General features: G+C 41.5%; 1 protein-coding gene across 1 annotated transcript in view; it reads right to left on the minus strand.

Annotated features, from left to right (window-relative positions):
* LOC145411546 (apolipoprotein D-like) overlaps positions 1 to 18,976 on the minus strand; it is a 33,139-nt gene that overhangs the window by 680 nt on the left and 13,483 nt on the right. Inside the window, exons 2-5 of the mRNA XM_080281556.1 lie at positions 2,690 to 2,824; positions 775 to 919; positions 549 to 682; positions 192 to 376 (exon numbers count right to left, since the gene is read on the minus strand). Coding sequence (XP_080137682.1) covers positions 192 to 376; positions 549 to 682; positions 775 to 919; positions 2,690 to 2,824 — 599 coding nt within the window. The remainder of the gene's footprint in view (positions 1 to 191; positions 377 to 548; positions 683 to 774; positions 920 to 2,689; positions 2,825 to 18,976) is intronic.

Raw genomic sequence — 18,976 nt, forward strand, 5'->3', positions numbered from 1 at the left:
AGACGACAATGCTATGACTCAACATCGTATGGCACTTCTTCTTGACAAGCATAGCCTTTTAGTATAAATCCATTGCAACAACTCAGCATTCAAGACGGAGTGAAGTGAATATTATTCCAAGTAATCGAATAGCACCCACGTCAATAACTATAAAAAATAAACAATAGAGCAAGAATAACGAATAGACTCACTAGTATGTCCGATGGGTTGGGGGACACAGGCATACTCGAGTGTCCACGAGTCGTAATCGGTGGCTAATACTTGATAGTGGTACTCTTGGACAGGCATTCCGTGAAGGGTGTAAGTCAGGAAGTTGGGGGCAGAGTAGGGCCTCGTAACAGTCACGTCTCCGGTTAGGACTGTGGGGCGGTTCAGCCTGGAAGGATCAGGGCTTGGAGTTATCTTTTTGCTGTACACGCAAACAGAAGCAAAACACACACACACACACACACACACACACGCACACACACACACACACACATACACACACACACACACACACACACACACACACACGCACACTCACCTACTTAGACACACCTACTTACAAAATGTCCCAAAAATAGGCCTTGGTAGATATATTGCCCGTCTTGTAGTCCTTGATGTAAATGCCACTCCAGCACCGTCCCACCTCTTGGTGCCCGACGAAATACCTCTCCTGCTCGAACCATCTCCCCAGGTACTGAAGGAGGCGTAGATAGGTAAGTACTTAAGAAAGCCAAGACGTAGGTAGGTACTGCCATCATCATCATCATCATCATCGTCATCACTTACCCTCTCCCAGTCGAAGTCCTTGATAATGGGTGTTATAGGACAGTCGCCCCTGAAGTACACTTGCCCCTTCACTGCAATCATCATCATCATCATCAACATTATCATCATCATCATCGTCGTCCCGCCCATCTTGACAAATCCACACCTGGTGGGAGAAGAAACCAGGATCATTAAACCAATATTAGAATAAATCACAATAAAAATGGCGTTACGAAGCCTCTTTTTCCTACGATAATTCGTTCCGAAGGTTATAGAAAGGTAACAAAGGGAATGTTACATAGAGGAATTTGTCGACTGTGGTAGTGTGTGGTTACAGGTGGTTTGTGTGTGTGTGTGTGTGAGAGAGAGAGAGAGAGAGAGAGAGACAGGGGGGGGGGACTGGACTATATGTTCAGTAACGGAACAAACTGCGTTACTTCTTTCCACGTTGCCTGTCCACGTAACCACACCACACTTATCCATACCACACTCCACCCGATCAACATCCACCCCTACACCCACACACCCATCCACATCCACCCCACCACCCTCACACCCACACACCCATTCACACCGCACTCCACCCCATCCACATCCACCCCACCACCCTTAAACCCACACACCCATCCACACCTCATTCCACCCAATCCACACCCACCCCTCCCCCACCATCCGCACATCGGTGAAGGTGTGCTCAAGTGAACCATTAATTGGCTTCCAGAAAAGCGGTTGTAATTAACAGGTAAAGTAGTAGTAGTAGCCGTAGTAGTGGTAGTAGTAGTAGTAGTAGTAATCGTAGTAGCAATCGTAGTAGTAGTAGTAGTGGTAGTAGCAGGAGTAGTAGTAGCAGGAGTAGTAGTAGCAGCAGTAGTAGTAGTAGTAGTAGTAGTAGGGGAGTTGAGGGACGTTTGTTTAACCGGGCAGGGGAGCCACCCAGTCATATCAGTGCCACCACGTGAAGGCCTCCCTCTCTAGCCCCGGGTGCGAGAATGATGATGATGATGACGATGCTGGCCATGATGATGATGATGATGATGATGATGATGACGATGATGACGATGATGATAATGATGATGATGATGATGATGATGATGATGATGATGATAATGATAATGAGGATGAGAGGACACTGAGAGAGATGAGAAAGTGAACGAAAGTGAAGGAAAATGAATGAAAGTGAACGAAAGTGAAGGGAAGAGAGGGGAAGTGAACGAAAGTGAATGAAAGTGAAGAAAAGTGAAGGGAAGGGAAGGAAAGTGAAGGGAAGTGAAGGGATGGATATAAGTTCGTTCGGAAACGCACAAAGAAGAATGACAAAAATGATAGTTATGATATTCGGAACTTTTCATATGAAGACAAAGAAGACTAAATTTGCACACACTCCCTGTTTCTCTCTCTCTCTCTCTCTCTCTCTAGACCAGTACCTTCAGATGAAAATCCCTGAAGAGCGTGAAGAAGAGTGTGTTGTTTCCACCACTGACACCCACTAACTACACATCAGTGCTGCGCAGAATTGAGAGGTCAGATACTACCAACTCGCCGAGTTCCTCTCACCAAACCCGTCAAAATGTCAGCCTTCTCACCCTCCCAGAAACCGCCTTGTCAGTAATCACAGACTAATAATATTAGGTTAACAGGTGAGCAACACATGACGTGAAAAATAGTTATATCTTACACAAACTTCATACATTAGCCTCACATTAGTCATATATTAAATTTTCAAAATGCACTTGTTTCATCACTTGGGACAGACAACCCATTATCGCAATCCATTTTCTTTTTCAAAGCTTTTATTGTATTTTCTGTTATACTTTGCATATTTACCCATTGTCTTCCCAGTTCCACTATCCAGCAAACCTCCCATCACTGCTCCCCGACTAAAACTGAAATGTTGCCTCTTTTATTTAACCACCACGGCATACATGGCCGCCAGGACCCGTGACCTGTGTTTGAGTGTGGATTAGGGGAGTCATATCCCGAGGGAGGGCTGGGCCGGATGCTAATGGTTTCGTCAGTTCCACCCACCACCACCTGCCCTCGATCTTGATCTCTCCGGTCACCCTTGTTTTTGCTAAAAGACAAGAGTTACAGTAAGGTTAATTTAGCAAATACCCTCTCGAATTGAAGCCGCCGAAAACCCGCCAGTTAAGATATCAACTCGCCCAAAAAACCGCCCACCGCCAATGTTAAATCTTACTTGTCAGCCTCAATTTAATACCGCCCAATTTGGCAGAAAATCCGCCAACCTGGCTACTCTGGTGCTGCCAGGTTGGTGGGTGCTATTGGCGCCCAATCCATAGGAAAACGCGCCCAAAAAACGCAGACAGCAAAATGACACACACACACACACAAAACACACACACACACACACACACACACACACACACACACACACACACACACACACACACACACACACACACACCTTTCCTCCATCAGTCTTGGGAGTGGTGAGAGCCAGTTATTCTCATTCTTCTCTATTATTAACCCGTAGAGGTGTGTGTGTGTGTGTGTGTGTGTGTGTGTGTGTGTGTGTGTCTTGGTAGTATTAGTAGTAGTAGTAGGTGGCGGTCGGAAAGTCAGACCAAAGAGGAGCGGGGTCAAGTGAGAGAGGGTCAGACGGCCGCGCCTGTTTAACATTTACAAGGAGGTCGCAGTTTCTCTCCGGGGAGAGGTAGGGGGACAACAGGATGAGTGGAGACAATGGATTTTAATCTGGATTAGAGAGAGAGAGAGAGAGAGAGAGAGAGAGAGAGAGAGAGAGAGAGAGAGAGAGAGAGAACATAAACATAAGAACATAAGAAGAGAGGATAACTGCAGTAGGCCGGTTGGCCCATGCTAGGCTAGAGAGAGAGAGAGAGAGAGAGAGAGAGAGAAGAAGAAGAATACAGAAGGTATGGAGTGGCAGATGAGGCAAAGGGAGAGCTTTGCGTCGTCAGTAATTAGGGGAGCAGGGCTGGGTTGGGCAGGCTTGGTAAAGGGTGTGAGGGCTTCAGACAAAGAGGCAGATGTAGGGTAGGAACAGGGTGGTCATTATGACTCTGGTGCTAGCAGTATTGCACATCAGTGATGGACATAGCACTGTAGTAGCAACATGTAGGGATGGATATAAGTTCGTTTGAAAACGCACAAAGAAGAATGACAAATGATACATGATATTCGGAACTTTTCATAGGAAGAAAGACTAAGAAGACTAAATTTGCTCTCTCTCTCTCTCTCTCTCTCTCTCTCTCTCTCTCTCTCTCTCCTGGGGGGAGATGTGCGTCACCCTGGGGAATTTTATTTCTTTAATGAGTGACTTATAAACTAATGTTTTCATTTCTTTAATTTTTATTATATCTTATTTAAAAAAAAAAATATTATTGGGGGCTGTGTGAGTTGCCATTCTGTCTGAGTCAAGGAGAGAGAGAGAGAGAGAGAGAGAGAGAGAGAGAGAGAGAGAGGTGAACAATGAATAAAAGGAAATCCTTAAAAATATAAAAAAAAACAAAAGTAGTGAATATTATGGTAGAATAAAAATATTAAATATTTTTGAACGATTAAGAATGGGACACCATAAAAGACTAATGAATTAATGTATATAATGTTGAAATGCATTGTACTGGTAGTAGTAGTAGTGGCTGATGTTGTTGCAACATCACAACTACAATCACAACAAACACCACCACCACCCCATTACTACTACTATTACTACTGTTGTTGTTGCTGCTGCTGCTACCTCAGTCACCACCAACACCATCATTACTACTAATACTGCTGCTGCTACTACTACTACTGCTACTGCTACTTCTGTATAACTACTGCTACTACAACAACAACAACAACAACTCCTCCTCCTCCTTCTCCTCCTCCTCGTACTACTACTAGACTACTACTACTATTGCTACTACTACTACTACTACTAATAATAATAATAAATAGCAATAATAATAATAATAATAATAATAATAACAATAATAAATAATAGCGGTGCAACTCTTACTACTACTACTACTACTACTACTACTACCACCACCATCACCACCACTACTACTACTTCAACAACTAGAACTACTACACATACATTAAGTAATTTGTAATATAAAGTACTTATTTACATTCTACAGAAATTCCCGAATGTAAATACTGTGGGTACTGAACTTTATTTATACAGAAGTATTCCCTCTATTTATTTGTATATTATAGTAATGGTATTTATTATGATGATGATGATTATTATTATTATTATTTGGTTTCACGGGACGAAACAAAGCAGGTTGACTTTCTCGACGACTGCTACTGCTACCATCACCACTATCAATACTACAAGAACAACAACAACATTTACTACTGCTGCTGCTGCAGCTGCTGCTGCTGCTACTACTACTACTATTACTACTACTAAAACGACCACCACCACTAATATTTCGGCAACAGCAACAACTACAACCACCACCACCACCTCACTCTCGTGAGGTCAGTCAGCTCGTCGCTCTCGTGAGGTCAGTCAGCTCAGACCTGCCTGAGACCTGTGGTAGTGTTGTGCTAGTGTGCTTTAGTGATCTGTGATAGTGGTTGTGTTAGTGTGTTGTAGTGATCAGCGATAGTGCTGTGCTAGTGATCCGTGAGAGTGTGTGTTGTGGTGACCCGTAGTGAACCGTGATAGTGTGTGCTACCTTGTGTGAACTAGTGCGTAATGGCTTCCTCGGCAGAGAGTTGTGTCCCCACTGCAGGTACTGAAAAGGACTACCTTGAATTAAAGGAGGAACTTCTCGAACTGAAGCGGGAGGTACAAATTCTCAGGCAGGAGAAGGCACAGATGAGGGAATTGTTGGAGGAGATGTTGGAGGAGAAAGAGAAAAAGGCTGAAGGTTGGACACTAGTTAACAAGGGTGCAACGAAGTTCACTCTTAAAAAGCAAACGGAAGTTAAGACAACTAATGCATTCGACGAAATACGGGACGAATGTGAAGGGAAGGCAGAGAGGGAAGTAGAGGTGAAGTACGGTGAGAGAACTTCCAGTACAGGTAAGTATAAACAGAACAAGAAAGGTAAGAAAAATGTTGTTGTTGTTGGAGACTCCCAGGTGAGATATCTGAACAGGGCCATGTATACTCCACTCGCTAAACATGTGTGTCTTCCAGGGGCCAGGGTGGCTAATGTGGTAGAAAAAATGTCAAATATCGTAAAGGAAAGTGGTGACAAACCCACTGTGTGCCTCAGTGTAGGAGGCAATGATATTAGTAGCCGTAAGAGTGAGGTACCGTGGAAAAGGTACAAGTTGATGTTAGAAAAGGTTAGGGAGAGGGGAGGAACCCCTGTAGTGCTTGGTGTTTTACCCAGGTGGCGGGTTGGAAGGGAATGGTTGAGCAGGGCAATAGGGTTTAATTGCTGCCTTGAAAGGTATTGCAAAGATAATGCAATACCTTTCATAGACAGCTAAGACCGGTTTTATGGACGGAGTGCCTTGTATAGTTGGGATGGGACTCATCTTAGTAGGCAGGGAGTTACTGTTTTAGCTGGAATGATAGATAGAGAGTTGGAGGGATTTTTTCGAGATTGAGAAGTAGGTGTACAGGAAGATGCAGCAACTACACTCAGAAATCATTATTACCATGTTTGGATAGATGCATCGATACTTGCAAAATTAAGAACAAAAGTTCAACCAATAGTGTAGATACATCCACTCAGGCACCTCAAATTAAGCAGGCGATGATAGATGATAGAACAAGCGATGATAGAAGGGCGATAAGCGATAGTACAAAAAAATTTTATATTAGTAACGTAAAGAGTTTCCCAGTTAGTAACAAAATAAATAACAGTAAATGCCAAGGTAAAGGCATAACTACTCGTAATAATTTGAAAGTGTACTACACAAACAGCCGGAGTTTACGTAATAAAATGGATGAACTGAGGGCTTTAATTTGTACAGAGAAAATAGACATTGCCGTTATTAGTGAAACTTGGATGAATACAGACACTCGAGAATTTTTAGCAGAATATCAGATAAAAGGCTATAATGTTTTTGTGTCAAACCGTCAGGGAAGAAAGGGGGGAAGGGTAGCTATTTATGTAAAGGATTCATTAAACTGTTACAATAAAGCAGACAATAAAGTAAATAGGGACACAGAAAGTGTCTGGGTTGAAATTAGTAACAAGAGGGAGAAATTAGTCTTAGGAGCAATTTACAGATCTCCTAAATTAAGTAGAGCTGATAGTAAATACCTCTGGGAGGAAATTGGGAAAGCATCAGAGTCCAGCTTAGTAATAATTGTTGGGGACCTTAATCTGCCAAGGATAAATTGGAGAAATCAGACAGGAGATGCAGAGTCAGAGGAATTTCTAGAGGTAGTACAGGATAATTTCCTTTATCAGTATATCAGGGAGCCCACCAGAGGTAATAATATACTAGATTTGGTTTTAGCTAATAAAGAAAATATCATTAGCGATATAGAGGTCGGTGGACGACTTGGTAATAGCGATCATGAAGAAATTAAGTTCAAATTTATTTGGGATGTCTGTTCCACTGAAAATACCTCCACCGTTCCTAATTTTCGTCTAGGAGATTTCGATGGCTTAAGAGCTTATTTTCGAACGGTATTCCACAGGGAGATTAGCTATTTGAGGGAATGCCAGGTCAGTGGGGATCCCCAGGTCATAGGTCAGGCGCAGGAAACAGGTGGGGATGTCCGTCAGGTGTTTTTGAGGGGGGAGGTGGTAGATAGGAATGTAGTCCAGGTGACGGAAATTAACTCAGCTCCAGTACCAAACAGACGTTCAACCAGTGAGAAGTATAACGAGTTAATAAATATAATACACGGAGGCCAAGATAGATATATTCCTTCAAAACCATTTAGAACTAACAATTCAGAACCAAGATGCTTAAACAACAGATTAAAATCTCTCATAGGCCAAAGGAAAGGAATATATTGAAAAATAAAACGTGGAGAGGAACACTTACGTAACCGGTACACAATTTTAAATAGAGAAGTAAAGAGGGAGATAAGAAAAGCAAAGAGAAGTTATGAAATTAAGATTGCCAGTGAATCAAAAGAAAACCCCAAGGGTTTTTATCAAATGTACCGAACGAAAAATAAAGATAGGATAGGACCACTCAGAACAGAATCAGGTGACATTACCAGTGAAGATAAAGAAATGTGCTAAATCCTAAATAATTATTTCATATCAGTATTCACCAAGGAAAATCTAAGCCTGGTCCCTCAAGCAGCAAATAATTACCATGAGAATACGGAAAATATTCTTAGTAAAATAACCATTAGTAAGGAGGACGTATTGAAAGAAATTAATAAGTTAAAATCTCAAAAATCGCCAGGTCCGGACGATATATATGCAAAAATTATAAAAGAAACCAAAGAAGATTTATGTCAGCCACTTTTAATGTTATTTAATGACTCTTTAAGTTCAGGAGAAGTTCCAGAGGCGTGGAAAACCGCAAACGTAGTGCCCATCTTTAAAAAGGGTGATAAATCAGCTGCGTCGAATTATCGTCAGATAAGTCTAACGTCAATAGTAGGAAAAATGTTAGAGTCAGTTTTGGCAAATAAGATTAGAGAACACTTAGAAAGATTTAATCTATTAAACGAAAGTCAGCACGGATTCAGGCAAGGACGATCCTGCCTCACAAATTTGTTGTCATTCTACTCGGAGGTCTATGAGGCATTACTGTAGATAGCGATAAAGCTTACGATGTTATTTATCTGGACTTTAGTAAAGCTTTTGATAGAGTCCCACACGAAAAGTTAGTTAGAAAGGTTCGAGCACACGGTATAGACGGCGATATCTTAAAATGGATAGAATCCTGGCTGAAAGGACGAAAGCAGAGAGTATTAATAAATGGAACTAAGTCGGACTGGGGATTAGTAACTAGCGGTGTACCACAGGGTTCAGTACTCGGTCCCTTATTATTTATCATATATATAAATGATCTAGACTTAGGAGTCAATAGCAGAATGAGCAAATTTGCCGACGATACAAAAATAGGGCGTATCATTAACTCGACTGACGATTGCCTTAACTTACAAAAGACCTCGATACATTGTCCAAATGGTCTAAAACTTGGCAAATGGAATTTAACGTTGAAAAATGTAAAGTACTTAACGTAGGCAAGACCACTGGAGATACTAAATACAGCTTAGATAACAAAGAAATTAGCAAATCTAAATGCGAGAGAGATCTAGGAGTTATGATTAGTAACGACCTTAAACCTAGGCAACAGTGTATTAATGCGAGAAATAAAGCAAATAGGGTCCTAGGATTTATTTCGAGAAGCGTGAGCAACAGATCATCTAAAGTAATACTGAAACTTTATCTAGCATTAGTAAGGCCACATTTAGACTATGCAGTACTATTTTGGTGTCCTTACTATAGAATGGATATTAATTCGTTAGAAAATGTACAGAGAAGAATGACTAAAATGATTCATGACGTCTGAAACCTGTCATATGAAGACAGACTGAAAAGACTAAGTCTGCATTCGCTAGAGAGGCGTAGAGTAAGGGGAGACTTAATTGAGGTGTTTAAGTGGATGAATGGTATAAATAAGGGAGACATTAGCAAGGTACTTAAAGTGAGCATACAGGATAGAACTAGAAATAATGGTTTCAAACTAGAAAAATTCCGTTTCAGAAAGGAAATCGGTAGAAATTGGTTTGGTAATAGAGTAGTAGACGAATGGAATAAGCTACCTAGTAAAGTAGTTGCTGCCTCTTCCATTGAGAGTTTCAAGCATAGGCTAGATAAGCATATGACAAATAAGGGGTGGATATATAATAAAGAAAATCTTATACCAATACTAATTCAAAAAAATTTCTTTTCACGTTACACTATGATAGTCTCTATTCTCCTTTCACACTTTCCTGTAAAATGTCCACGCCAGTTTTTCTATACGGCGTGGTGTTCTTTCTGGCTTTTTCCTGCCGGCTGCGGCTGGAGGGTTTGGAGGGCGGGAGAGAGCCTTCTTCTTTGCTATCTTTATCTCATTCTAGTAGTTCAGTTACTCTTCTAGGAGCTGCCTAGCATGGGCCAACCGGCCTACTGCAGTTATCCTCTTTTCTTATGTTCTTATGTTCTTATAGCAAAAACAACTACTACTACTACTACCACCACCAGCAGCCTACTACTACAGCAACTACTACTACCACTACCACCACCACAACCACTACTACTACTACTACTACTGCTAGTACTACTACTATTATTACAAGCATCACCACCACCACCTGCTACTGCTACTACTAGTAGTAGCAGTGTTGCTACTATTAGCTGCTACTGCTACCACCAACAGTACTTAATTCTGTGTATGGGAGAGAGAGAGAGAGAGAGAGAGAGAGAGAATGACAAGTCTGTTAAATAGAACTGATGATGAACAAACTAGTCTGTCTCAGGAAAAACTAATGTAGAATATCGTCTATTTTACTCCAAAGTCACTGTCAAAGGCCGAAGGCATCTGATTTAACGACCTGTGGGAATACAGGCTGGGCATGGACAAGGCCTGAGGGCAAGAGGCACACACACACACACACACACACACACACACACACACGCACACACACACACACACACACACACACACACACACACACACACACACAATCAATGAATGGGTATAAGTGACCCGCTATGCTCACAGGTCAATATGAACTGTGGTTCCTGTTTTTGGATGGATTTTTTTTTTTTTTTTTTTTTTTGTTACAAAGCGCTAAAAATCAACGAAAAATATTGGACCAGTTATTCGTTGTATATTTAGATTTAATAGCATATTATTCCTTTTTTTTTTACTTTTTTTTTTTTTTTTTTTGAGCTTGACTCGCCTGTCATCAAGAATTTGTAAGTTGGCATCTCAGGTCACAGCACCTCCTGACTGACTCCTGGAAGATGACAAGACTGAGTTGTCTGCAGTTTTCCCCTTGCTTCAGTCAGAGCTGGATATCCATATTCGCATTTCATCAACGGACTTACCCTCTCTCTCTCTCTCTCTGAACCGCTGCTTCCCCCCTTTCTTCTCTCCCTCCTCCCTCCCCCATCTAGCATCTCTCTCTCTCTCTCTCTCTCTCTCTCTCTCTCTCTCTCTCTCTCTCAACCTCTGCTTCCGTCCTTTCTTGTCTCCCTCCTCCCTCCCCCATCTACCCTCTCTCTCTCTCTCTCTCTCTCTCTCTCTCTCTCGTGTGTGTGTGTGCAATCATTATCTTGACTAATGGTATGCTTTGTATTGGAAAGTAAAGATGAGGAGAAATATTGTGGAATCTATGGCGAATATTGTGGCAGAAGGGTGTAGACATATATGAAGGTGAACGTTAATTGGCCCACAGGGAATTAATGACAGTTCCACATGCTGACGTCTCGAGGGGACTTCTTGTAGTTGTTCTCAATAAATATATTCCAATGTTTTATTTATTTTATAATACTTATATCACAGTTAAGTTATTGTTTGCATTGACATTATTATTCACTACTACAGAACCTTGCGAGAGAGAGAGAGAGAGAGAGAGAGAGAGAGAGAGAGAGAGAGAGAGAAAGAGGGGGGGGCTGGTCACTCCCAGGGGACAAGTGGTCACTCCTCACCTCTCTTTTTCTCTCTAGGTAGGACTTGCGCACGTTTGCGGCTGTGGTGTGGCCCGCACCTGTGTACAGTGTTGCCACGTTTTCTATACCGTTATCTCTCTCTCTTTCTCTCTCTCTCTCTCCTGGCGGGAAATGTGAGCCACCCTGAGTACTTTTGATTCTTTTATAAGTTATTTATAATTATGCTTTCATTTGTTAATTTGGTTTTGTCATATTTAGTAGTAGATGGAGTGTCAAAGTTACTGTCTGCTGAGAGGTTTGTTACGTTACTGATTCATACACCCCGACGTAGTGGGGTGTGGGTGTAGGTGTGGGTGGGAGTGTGGATGTGGGTTTGTTGGGGTGGTGGTCCAGGGGGGAGTTGAAGTGTGAAGGGGGATTTGACCTGAGACACCCAGGAGGGATTAAGAAGGGAGGGAAGGGGAAGGGGGAGCTGGATTCACCTACCACGTGGTCAGTATTAGAAGAGAGAGAGAGAGAGAAATTACGTGTATAGATATATGTGCATCAATAGGAACAATGTATATCAGTGTGTGCAGTATGTACAAAGGAACAAATGAATACAAAGAAGGCAGTGACAGACCTCTCTCTCTCTCTCTCTCTCTCTCTCTCTCTCTCTCTCTCCTGGCGGGAAATGTGAGCTACCCTGAGTACTTTTGATTCTTTTATAAGTTATTTATAGTTGTGCTTTCATTTGTTAATTTGGTTTGGTTATATTTAGTGATGCCGATAATGCATTCAATGCATGCCCCTCTCCTGCCCCTCTCTCTCTCTCTCTCTCTCTCTCTCTCTCTGTAGGGAAGCTATCTGTCAGTGCTGCCACTCACAAGAATTATATGAATTATTTCTTTTACTTTGGATATTGGCATATTTCTTCTTTTTTCAGGCTCATTCTATTATATCCATAACTGTAATATTATCAACCACCCTAAAACTACGCTAAAAAACATTAAAAGTGACTGCTATTTCTTTTAGCAACACTGTACAATATGTATGCCATGTTTCTGTGTTGCTGTATAAATATTTTATGCATAATAAGATTACTGTTGATTCATCCATCAAAATACACAAGTGTAAGTTTTATTCATCTGAATTTATCGAATTTGTGATGCCTTGTACATAAACAGCTTCCGTTTCACATCGCAAGTTGGGGAAACGTGGCAACATTGTCCACAGGTGTGGGCCACACCTAAGCCGCAAACGGGCGGGAATCAGACTATAGCATGCAGACCCACCCCCCCTGAACTCAAAACATCATCCTTCCTGCCTTCCTATCCATCCTTATTCCCTCTCTTCACCTAGCTTTTTGCCCACATACACAACACACATACACACACACACACACACACACACACACACACAATCAATGAATGAATGGGTATATGTTACCTGCTATGCTCACAGGTCAATATGAATTACTGTGGTTCCTGTTTTTGGTTGCAATTTTTTTTTTTTTTTTTTTTTTTTTTTTTTTTGTCGCATCATTTTATGAGAGGTGAAGTTCCGAATTTGGATCACATTTTAGCGAAGGTAAAGGAGGATATTAATTTTAAGGGATCAAGAGCAAGCCTTCACTGACTCCTGAGAAAGAATGGATATACTTTCAAGAAATCACATAAAGGACGACAAATTCTGATGGAACGACGTGATATTGCTTTGGCACGAACATTTTATCTAAGAAAAATACAAGAAAACAGAGAATCAATCAACCCACGGCAAGAGATTTACATAGATGAGACTTGGGTTAATCAAAACAAGAGTGTCAATAAATGCTGGACAACTGCAGATGGAAAATTGGGCCCGAAGGTGAAAAGTGGCAGAGGATCCAGATTTATCATTATACATGCAGGCGGAGAGGATAGATTCGTGCGTGGAGGTTTGAACATGTTCAAATCTCAGAAGGTAACAGAGGAGATTACCACCAATCAATAAATCACCACACTTTCAAAGCATGTATATATATATATATATATATATATATATATATATATATATATATATATATATATATATATATATATATATATGTGTGTGTGTGTGTGTGTGTGAGTGTGTGTGTATAGAACTATGAAACTTATATGTAAACTTCAGGAAACTGGCAAATGGGGACCCCCCCCTTAGAAAATTCCTTGGTGCGCCCCTGCTGGGCACTGATAGATAAATAGAGGCTTCACATTGCTTTATTACTTAAGCGTCGTGTGTGTGTGTTTGTGTGTGTGTGTGTGTGTGCGTGTGTGTGTGTTTTCATAGTGATAGCTGAGTAGCCTAGGGAAGAGGAGGGATCGGATTAACGGGACGGGGGGAGGGAGATTCCACCAGTGAAGAAGAAGGTTTAGATGAGGGAGACATGAATATCGAGTGAGAGAGAGAGAGAGAGAGAGAGAGAGAGAGAGAGAGAGAGAGAGAGAGAGAGTGTATTTTTAATGTAAATTTTAGAATATAATGAATATTTATAAAGGAAATGCTACTGTTGATCCTTCGATCAGTAATACTATTGTAAATCAGTTTATGTTTTTTCATAAAGAATAGTAATAAAACAATAAAATAAAATCATTTTTCTTCATCTTTCATGGCTATTTCATTGGCTTCCTTACCCAACCCCTCCCCACATTCCGACCTGGGCCACTCCCATCCTACATCCCTCCTCATATGGACCGATATCAGGACACTGACAGATAAATAGAGGCTACACATTGTTTTATTATTTAAGCGTCGTGTGTGTGTGTGTATGTGTGTGTGTGTGTGTGTGTGTGTGTGTGTGTGTGTGTGTGTGTGTGTGTGTAGAGGAGAGAAAAGGGAAGAGGGTAGGAGGAAGGTCCTGAATCCCGAGGGGACCTCTTAATCCCTCAAACGGTCACTCGTGTTCCGATTTTGGCAAAGGCTTTGTAAAATTCTCTCTTTCATGTTTCCTGAGAAAGGGTATAGAAGCAAAGCAGAGTAACAGAAGGTCGCCATTGATGAGGAAACGATAAATAAATAAAATAAAACTAATAAGGAAATGAATTTGATAAACAGTGTAGAACAGGATACAAATATATCAAAAAAGGACATAATTATTAATCATCTATCTATCTATCTATAGCCCGAAGCCCTAATCCCGCAAAGAGTGGCCACAGACAATACAGCTCCAAGTCGCTCTGTCACCCACCATTTGACTACCCTCCCCCCAACTCACCCCCCCCTCCCTCATATACCTTTCAACTCCATCCCTCCACCTCATCCTCGGTCTACCTCTCCCTCTCCCTCCCTCCACCTCACCTACATACACCCTCTTATAGTAGGACTCGCGCACGTTTGCGGCTGTGGTGTGGCCCGCACCTGTGTACAGTGTTGCCACGTTTTCTATACCGTTATCTCTCTCTCTCTCTCTCTCTCTCTCTCTCTCTCTCTCTCTCTCTCTCTTTCTCTCTCTCTCTCTCCTGGCGGGAAATGTGAGCCACCCTGAGTACTTTTGATTCTTTTATAAGTTATTTATAATTATGCTTTCATTTGTTAATTTGGTTTTGTCATATTTAGTAGTAGATGGAGTGTCAAAGTTACTGTTTGCTGAGAGGTTTGTTACGTTACTGATTCATACACCCCGACGTAGTGGGGTGTGGGTGTAGGTGTGGGTGGGAGTGTGGATGTGGGTTTGTTGGGGTGGTGGTCCAGGGGGGAGGGGAAGTGTGATGGGGGTTTTGACCTGAGACACCCAGGAGGGATTAAGAAGGGAGGAGAGGGGCCCGGGGGGCTGGATTCACCTACCACGTGGTCAGTATTAGAAGAGAGAGAGAGAGAGAGAGAGAGAGAGAGAGAGAGAGAAATTACGTGTATAGATATATGTGCATCAATAGGAACAATGTATATCAGTGTGTGCAGTATGTACAAAGGAACAAATGAATACAAAGAAGGCAGTGACAGACCTCTCTCTCTCTCCCTCTCTCTCTCTCCTGGCGGGAAATGTGAGCCACCCTGAGTACTTTTGATTCTTTTATAAGTTATTTATAATTGTGCTTTCATTTGTTAATTTGGTTTTGTTATATTAAGTGATGCCGACAATGCATTCAATGCATGCCTCTCTCTCTCTCTCTCTCTCTCTCTCTCTCTCTCTTGGGACATTGAATCTCCTCATTCTCTCTTGGGACATTTATTTTAGGCCAGATGGGTGTGTAAGTATTGCCACTCACAAGAATTACATGAATTATTTCTTTTACTTTGGATATTGGCATATTTCTTCTTTTTTCAGGCTCATTATCTTATATCCATAACTGTGATATTATTACCCACCCTAAAACTACGCTAAAAACCATTAAAAGTGACTACAATATCTTTTAGCAACACTGTACAATATGTATGCCATGTTTCTGTGTTACTGTATAAATATTTTATGCATAATAAGATTACTGTTGATTCATCCATCAAAATACACAAGTGTAAGTTTTATTCATCTGAATTTATCGAATTTGTGATGCCTTGTACATAAATAGCTTCCGTTTCACATCGCAAGTTGGGGAAAAGTGGCACCATTGTCCACAGGTGTTTGCCACACCTCAGCCGCAAGCGGGCGGGAATCCGACTATAGTCAGTCTTTCATTCTCCATTCTTTTCACATATCCAAACCACCTCAGTGTATTTCTCCTAATCTTCTCAACCACATCCACATTCACCCCACAGCGTTCCTTCACTTCTTCATTTGTCAACCTGTCCCTCCACGTCACTCCATATGCTCCTGTCAAGTAACTCATTTCCACTGCTCTCACTCTTGACTTGTTCCCCTCTTGCAAGGTCCATGCCTCGCTTCCATACGTCAGGGTAGGGATCACAATACTATCATGCAGTGACTTCTTAACTTCCATACTCACCTCCCTATTTCTCATCACTGCTTTCAGTGTACCAACAACTTTCCTTCCCTGCTGTACCCTTTCATGCACTTCATCCCCCAAAGTTCCATCCTTACTCATCACACTACCCAAGTACTTGAATGCACTCACATTCTCCATATCCTCACCATCCAACCTCACTGCACACACTGTGACTTCATTCCTCTCAAACACCATAACTTTACTTTTGTTTACATTAACTTTCAGATTCCTCCTCCTACACACTGTCCCAAATTCATTCACCAAACCTTGCAATTCCCATTCATCTTCACTCAACAGTACTGTATCATCAGCAAACAGCAACACCGGAAGCTTCCAAATCTCACCCTCATTCATTAGAGCCACCCCCACATCCACTGCCCTACCCTGCACCTCCTTTACAACCCCATCCATGTATATATTAAACAGCCATGGAGACATCACACAACCCTGTTTCAGTCCCACACTGAGATCAAAGAACTCACTCAGCTCACTATCCACTTGCACCGTAACCCTAGCTCCCTCGTACATACTCTTCACAGCACTCAACAATTTCCCCTCCACTCCATATATTCTTAATACCTTCCACATACCTTGCCTATCTATTCTGTCATAAGCTTTATCCAAGTCCATGAAGGCAGCATACACTTTCCTTCCCTTCTCTAGATACTTCTCCACTAAACATCTTAGAACAAATATCTGATCTACACACCCTTTTCCCTTCCTAAATCCCCCTTGTTCTTCTCCAACTAGCTCCTCTGTCATATGCCTAACCCTATCAATGAGTATTCTACCATATATTTTACCAGTCACACTAAGTAGGCAAATCCCTATGGTTACCACATACTTCTCTCTCTCCCTTTTTCCTTTGTATAAAGGAACAATTATACCTGATTTCCAGTCCTCTGGAACCCTTCCCTCATCCCAAGCCAATCTACACAACTTCCATATCCACTCCACAACAATCTCACCCCCATACCTAAGCATTTCACCACACACTCCATCAAGAGCCAATATATATTCAAATCAGTATTACCAATCAAAATTCACACATACACGATTGGAAATTAAAACCTGGGATGTTTCGTTTTAAGCTGGTTATATTTGCACGGTGTTGCCTATCCGACTTCACGGATTTTCTCAGTTTTTTCGCATATTTCCATTTGTTATAAACTAATATATCTTTTACCAATAAACTGAGTAAGAGCATTGTCAGGTGGTGACACGAGGGACAGCCCCGCGTGTGCGGGTAATACTCGGTCAGTCTCCCGCCATGGAATCTATAAAAAAAAAAAAAAAAAAAAAACGACCTATAGACTTTTACCTCAGGGGCGGTTTGGAAAAAAAGTCGAAAACAAGAGAAAAATAAAGAAAATACGATTAGTAGTCGTTAATATAAATATGAGAGAGAGAGAGAGAGAGAGAGAGAGAGACAGAGAGAGAGAGAGACAGAGAGAGAGAGAGCACGTGTGTGGCGACGATGTGGCAACAGAGCTAACAGAGTGAGGTCCCAGAGCGCCCCACCCAAACTGCCTTCATAAAATAGAACGACTGTAATACATTATATTTAAAAATTAACAACCGAACTGACAACTAAACCAGCCAGCAATGTGAACGTCCAGTGATCCAGTCTGACTGGATCACTGGACGTTCACTTTGCTGGCTGGTTAAGTTGCCATTTAGGTTATTAATTTCTGAATATATATATAGTATCTTGACGATGCTCTTACTCAGTTTATTGGTAAAAGATATATTATTTTATAACAAATGGAAATATGCGAAAAAACTGAGAAAATCCGTGAAGTCCGATAGGCAACACCGTGCAAATATAACCAGCTTAAAACGAAACATCCCAAGTTTTAATTTCCAATCGTTTATGTGTGAATTTTGATTGGTAATACTGATTTGAATATTTATTGGCTCTTGATTAATAATTATGTCCTTTTTTGATATATTTGTATCCTGTTCTACACTGTTTATCAAATTCATTTCCTTATTAGTTTTATTTTATTTATTTATAGTTTCCTCATCACTGGCGACCTTCTGTTACTCTACTTTGCTTCTAGTTTGTTAATTATCAGTTCTGTTTAACAGACCTGTCATTCTCTCTCTCTGTCTCCCTCTCTCCCTCTCTCTCTCTCTCTCTCTCTCTCTCTCTCTCTCTCTCTCTCAGTCTGTCTATCTGTCTGTCTGTCTGTCTGTCTATCTGTCTGTCTGTCTGTCTGTCTGTCTTCTGTCTGTCTGTCTGTCTGTCTGTCTGTCTGTCTCTCTCTCTCTCTCTCTCTCTCTCTCTCTCTCTCTCTCTCTCTCTCTCTCTCTCTCTCTCTCTCTCTCTCTCTCTCTCTCTCTCTCTCTCATGCACAGAATTAAGCACTGTTGGTGGTAGCAGTAGCAACTAATAGTAGCAACACTGCTACTACTAGTAATAGCAGTAGCAGGTGGTGGTGGTGATACTTGTAATAATAGTAGTAGTACTAGCAGTAGTAGTAGTAGTGGTGGTGGTGGTGGTAGTGGTAGTAGTAGTTGATGTAGTAGAACATAAAACCATAAGAAGAGAGGACAACTGCAGTAGGCCTGTTGGTCCATGCTAGGCAGCTCCTAGAAGAGTTACTGAACTACTCGAATGAGATAAGGATAGCAAAGAAGAAGGCTCTCCCCCGCCCTCCAAACCCTCCAGCCGAAGCCGGCAGGAAAAAGTCAGAAAGAACACCACGCAGTATAGAAAAACTGCCGTGGACATTTGACAGGAAAGTGTGAAAGGAGAATAGAGACTATCATAGTGTAACCTGAAAGGGAAAAATTATGAATTAGTATTGGTTATAGAC

This window comes from Coenobita brevimanus, chromosome 90 (assembly GCF_032717465.1).
Source record: "Coenobita brevimanus isolate Jiangsu-jjx chromosome 90, ASM3271746v2, whole genome shotgun sequence".
NCBI lineage: Eukaryota > Metazoa > Arthropoda > Malacostraca > Decapoda > Coenobitidae > Coenobita > Coenobita brevimanus.